The sequence below is a fragment of the Lagopus leucura genome, unplaced genomic scaffold (assembly GCF_019238085.1).
Source record: "Lagopus leucura isolate 7727_CA_CO unplaced genomic scaffold, USGS_WTPT01 35161-0_obj-0_obj, whole genome shotgun sequence".
Lineage (NCBI taxonomy): Eukaryota > Metazoa > Chordata > Aves > Galliformes > Phasianidae > Lagopus > Lagopus leucura.
In genome coordinates, this window is record NW_024966050.1 from 16,157 (window position 1) to 21,831 (window position 5,675).

Below are 5,675 nucleotides of genomic sequence, written 5' to 3' on the forward strand. Positions count from 1 at the left end.
TTCAGCCCAGAGAAGAGAAGGCTGCAGGGAGATCTTATAGTGGCCTTCCACTATATAGTGGCCTGAAGGAGGCAAATGGGAAAGCTGGGGAGGGACTTCGTGTAAGGGCATGTAGCAACAGGACAAGGGGAAATGGCAGGAGAGCAGAAGAGAGTAGATTTAGACTAGATCTTAGGAAGAAATTCTTTACTGTGAGGGTGCTGGGACAGTGGAACAGGTTGCCCAGAGAGGTTGTGAATGCCCCCTCTCTGGAGGCATTTCAAGGCTGGGCTGGACGGGGCTGGGGCACTTGGTCTAGTGAGTGGTGTCCCTGCCTGTAGCAGGGGGGTTGGAACTAGAAGGGTCTTAAGGGACCCTTCCGATCCAAACCATTCAGTGATTCTATGATTCTAGCACTATGAGACTTATGTAACAAGTCAGTGTCCATTTTTTTGGTAAGCTCTCTTTAAGTGCCAGAAGGCCCCAGTGAGGTCTTCCTTTTCCTCCAGTCTTTGGGTACGGTCTCGCAATGAGTTCTTCATCCGTCAGACAGTCCACCTGTCAAATTCTTATCTTTCCACTTTGGAGAGAAGGATGTTATGGGATACCATGTCAAAGGCTTTACTGAAGGCTAGACAGATTACATCAGTGGCGCTTCACTTTTCCACAGGCACAATTACGCTAAAAAAAAGGGACAAGGTTGGTCAGGCGGGAGCTGCCTTTGTTGAAGCCATGCTGGTTATGCCATATCACCTTCCCCTCTTTCATGGGCCTTAGCATAGCTTCCAGGAGGATTTGCTCCATGAGTCAAGTTGATGAAGTTAGGAATGCCAATGAAGCTTCAACCTGATTAAAAGTAGTAGTGATAACTACATGCAGAATGACAAGTTCCTCAGAGAGAGAAGCTCTGTTTTGTGTAATTTTTTTTTTTTTTCTTTTTTTTTTTCAGTATGGTTGAGACGAAAGAGGCTGTAGGACAACACCATATCAAATAGGCAGTAGATGCTGTTACTTTCCATCTTTCTCTTGAGACATCCACTCTGTGTCGATGTCTCTTACTTTTTTTCATTTTAAACAAAATTTTATCTCTTGCAGATTTCTCCACCTTCTCAGATATAAAGTTATTCCTCTTTTTCTTGTTTTGACCTTACTGATGGTAGTTTGGACTACCCACTACTGGAAGGACATTGCTTAGTGAAGTGGATGCAGTGGAAGAACACAGTGAAAGCATGGTGAAGATGGATCTGACACACGTGAGGGAAAAAGAGAGTGTGGGAGACTGGGTTTGTTCATGCTTTGGAAAGCAAACTTTACAGGAGATCCTGTTGCTTACTGAGAGTACTTTGTGCGGCATGGATATAGACAGAATGGAGATAAATGCTTCTCTGGGGAGCGTGGTGATACAGTGGGAGGTGATGTGTACAAGTCAAAGCATGAGAAATTTGGATTGAGTACTAGGGAATGGCAGCGCAGGGATGTGATTGTCCTCTTAGACTCTACCCTTGTCCGGCCTCATCTGAAGTACTGCACCCAGGGGTGGGGATCCCAGCACAAGAAAGACATGGAGGTGTTAGAATGGCTCTAGTAGAGACCATGAAGATGATCAGAGAGCTGGATCACCTCTCCTACGCAGGAAGCTTCCTCTTCTCCCCCCCCAACTAGAAAATGAGTTAGGTGTAAGTCTTTTTCTTTGACTGGATATGTTGATCAGTTCAATAGATAAAAGATTAGTCAGCATCTGTGAAATAGATTGGCTATGTTAGATAGATGTTAGAATGTTAGATACAGAAGACAAAAAATGTGGTTAGGAGGAATAGGAATAAGTGATTAGATCAGCAGTGGTCAACTGATAAAACTAGGCAGAAACAGCAGATGTTGTGCGGCACACCTTGATGTCATAATGCCTTTTCCCAGATGGATTTCAGTGAGGAACAATTCAGTGCTTAAAAGCGACAAGTAACATGTAAGAAACAGAAGCATTGATTCCTGATAGAGAATAACATCTCTGACTCCTCCAGTGTAGGTAGCTGACTAACATTTTGGTGAGTCAAGAGTATTGTTAGATCTAATGTTTCAAATGCCTGTTATTCTGGAGGTTATGCTAATAGCATATTCAGCCATATATAGTCAGTTTTTTTAGAGTGGATATTTATGTATATAAACTGCCTTATGCTACATGTTTGCATTCTTTATGGAACCACTTTAAAGAACATTTTGTTTGCTTATTGTTTTCCTGCTAGAAGAATAAGCTAAAGAAGTGTGAGAAAGAGAGTGGGATGGATATATATCGTAATTTTAAAACTGCGTACTCTCAATAAAAGTATATGGTGGAATGACCAGGAAAGAATGACCAACAAATGTGCCTATCTTTGTTTTAGCCTCTTTGAAAAATTTTGGAAGCAATCTTTTTGTCATTAGTTTTATTCACCAGCATTAATCGTCCCTGTCTGAAAGCACAAAGGAAAACAGTCATCTTGCAAAATTTGCAGTCTGTACTGGAAGCCCCAGATACCTGTGCACTAGTAAAATAATCTCAGGGCTTTTTTAAAATCCTTTTCTTGTTTTACTGTGTACGGACAGGAATTATGCATAGTGCTAGGCAAACTTACCCAAAACAGAAAAGAAGTGAGAGCATTTTGGAAGATCAGAGATACTTTTCCTACAACCTTAGATTTACCATTGTGATGTTGTAAGGGACTGTACGCTGACTCCTGTCTCGTTCACGTGCTGTCACTCAACAAAAAGGCATTGTTTAGCTCAAGTATGTAGTTCAATAACAGAAACAGTGTGTGATCACATGCTAAGGCATCATCTTCTTATACTCTCCGCAGTGCACCAAAGAAATGATGATGTTTGTATGGAACCTTGTAGCACCTTTTGTTAGTTGTTTTTGAACAAATCTTGAAAATTCTGCAATTTTTAGGAGCAAAGTACTATCTGGAAGTGATGGTGAACATTAGAAAGGTGAAAGTTAAAATTGGCTGAAAGAAATGTAGGCAAAGTAGTAGAAAGAAAGCATCAAGAGTGAATCACCATATGAATCTTCATGACTAGGGAGTTAATTAAGCTTTGTTGATGAAATCAAAGGCTGTAGCGGGGAGCTACAGATAGCCAGAACTGAAGAAGAAGTGTGGCTGAAAATGAAGCAGCAGCAGTGTTTCATGTCTTATGTATTCTTCTGCTGTGCACAGATGAAAGGCTTTAATATTTACTTTCTGCAACATTTTTATTCTTCGTTCTTGTTCTAGACAGAAAGGACACAATAGAGTGACTTTTGTTCTTGTTAATTTCTCATGTTTCTACTTGATTTTATATTGGATTACACATGTTATGTTTTCCTCTTTTTTGTAGTTTTTGTATTAAAAGAGAAAAAAAGGAGTATTGTAATACCAGTATTCCTCACACTGTAAAACCTTGACATTTTGCCTTTGATCTTTCTTGTTCTAGCAATGCTGAATCACACGGAGGTGAGCAAGTTCATCCTTTTGGGCCTCACTGACATCCAAGGGTTACAGTACTTTTTCTTCATTTTATTCCTGTTGCTCTACTTGACTAGCGTTCTGGGAAATGGTGTCATTGTGACCATGGTCATATCTCAGCCCCGGCTCCACACACCGATGTACTTCTTCCTGGGGAACCTTTCCTGCCTGGACATTTTCTACTCTACAGTTACTGTTCCCAAGATGCTGACTGGTTTTCTCTTTGGGCGTCAGCCCATTTCTTTTGGTGGGTGCTTGGCCCAGCTCTACTTCTTCCACTTCCTGGGCAGTACTGAAGCTGTACTCCTGGCCACCATGGCCTATGATCGCTATGTGGCCATTTGCAACCCTCTGTGCTACACCCTTGTCATGAACCCAAGGACTTGTCTGCTGCTGGCCATGGCCAGCTGGTTCCTTGGTTTTGCACATGCCGTGATGCATTCAGTCATGACCTCTCAACTGAGTTTCTGTGGCCACAACCACATTCATCACTTTTTCTGCGATATCAAGCCACTGTTGACCTTGGCCTGTAGTAGTACCAGCCTCAACATGACTCTCCTCGATGTTGTCACCACATCAATTGCTCTAGGCCCATTCACTCTCATCGTCCTCTCCTACCTCTACATCATCATCTTCTTCTTCCAGAAGGTCAGGTCCCAGGAATGTAGATGGAAACCCTTCTCCACCTGTGCCTCTCATCTTACAGTTGTGGCACTATTGTACGTACCGCTGTTCTTCAATTATACACCTCCGTCTTCATCCAGCTCCTCTAAAAGGGACATGCAAGTGTCTATCACGTACAGTGCTATCACCCCAGCTCTAAACCCCTTGATTTACACTCTTAGGAATCAGAAGGTGAGATCAACTTTGAACAGTACGTTAGGGAGAAAACTTTTTCCTGGTGGAAAGTGGCAAGGACAAGACTCATAACTTGGTTACACCACTTCCCATATTTACAAGAGAAGAGGTCAAAAAGATTCTGTCTTACAAGAGACTGAAGAATACTCACTATGTCACATGGAAGTTAGGAGTTCACAGCTGAGATCTAAATTGGGAGATAGTCAAGACCTTGATGTTTCTTCTGTCATTTTAGATGTCCTATCGTAACCACTCTGATCTCTAGAAAAGACGTATGTGTGTCTCTTGCAGAACCTGAGCAAAAGCAGACAGCACCGTGTAGTTCTGCTGTATAATAAAAGGAATTAAACTACTACCTGAAAGCTTTGTTTAGAAAGCTGAATGAACCTCCTCATATAAACACTGGGTGTTCTAAGTAAGCAAGCATACATTACATTTTCAATGTTGCTTAGACTGAGAAAGATATTATCTACATTTGACTTAAGTCAACTCTTGTGAGGCATCTGTATCTTTTCACTGAGTGCAAGGGGAGCCTTACTAATAAAGCCATATTAAAATGTAAATGTAAAAACAGTGGTGAGCACGGACAGCACATGTTTAGACAACTATGAAGGCAGTTCCAAAAGTAACACCAGGCTATATATGACTTCTTTGTGGTCCAAGCACGACAGTCATCTCTCTTTCCAACTTGGTGTGCAGAATGGCTTTTGCCCACTGAAAGCAAAGCCTCCTGTTTCTTTCTGTGGCAAGTGCAACAAATAGAACGAGTATGATAACATTATTTGATAAATTCACAGCTACAAAACACTATTTTTCATCATTGGCACCACCATTAGCTACACATTCTCAACAGTGATGATTGAGAGCCTGTATGGTGTCCTCCTTGTAAAAGTCTGCATCAGTGGAGACGACCCTGCTGAACATCACCACTGCTGAAATGCTCCACCCACCATCCCACTGTGGGGAAAGAGCAATTGCATTGTGTATCACTTCTTTTGTATATTCTTTTATTATTATTATTATTTACACTTAATTTTCAGTGCTATTAAAATGTCTTAATCTCAACCCATGAGTTACTCTTTTTTCCAGTTCTCTAGCCAGGGCAGAGTGCGGGCAGAGTGAGTGAATGACTGTGTGATACTCAGGAGCCCACTGGATTAAACAGCCACTGTTTATATTGGATTTCTCCAGGGTGCCATCTTGTATACAAACATTATGTACAACGAAAAAAATGTGAATGCTCTTTTTGTAATACTCATTTCAGTACAAAGGGGGAAGGTGATTTTCAATTTTCTACTATATGTCATCTAGTGTCTGTGTCCTGTGTCCCTGAGTGTAACATGAAGAAATGAAGAGCGT

The 5,675-nt window shown here is 41.5% G+C and overlaps 1 protein-coding gene across 1 annotated transcript; it reads left to right on the plus strand.

Annotated features, from left to right (window-relative positions):
* The first annotated feature begins 3,428 nt into the window (after positions 1-3,428).
* LOC122192403 (olfactory receptor 12D2-like) lies at positions 3,429-4,388 on the plus strand. The gene has a single exon (XM_042892943.1). The coding sequence runs from the start codon at positions 3,429-3,431 to the stop codon at positions 4,386-4,388; it is 960 nt and encodes a 319-aa protein (XP_042748877.1).
* Positions 4,389-5,675: the final 1,287 nt, after the last annotated feature.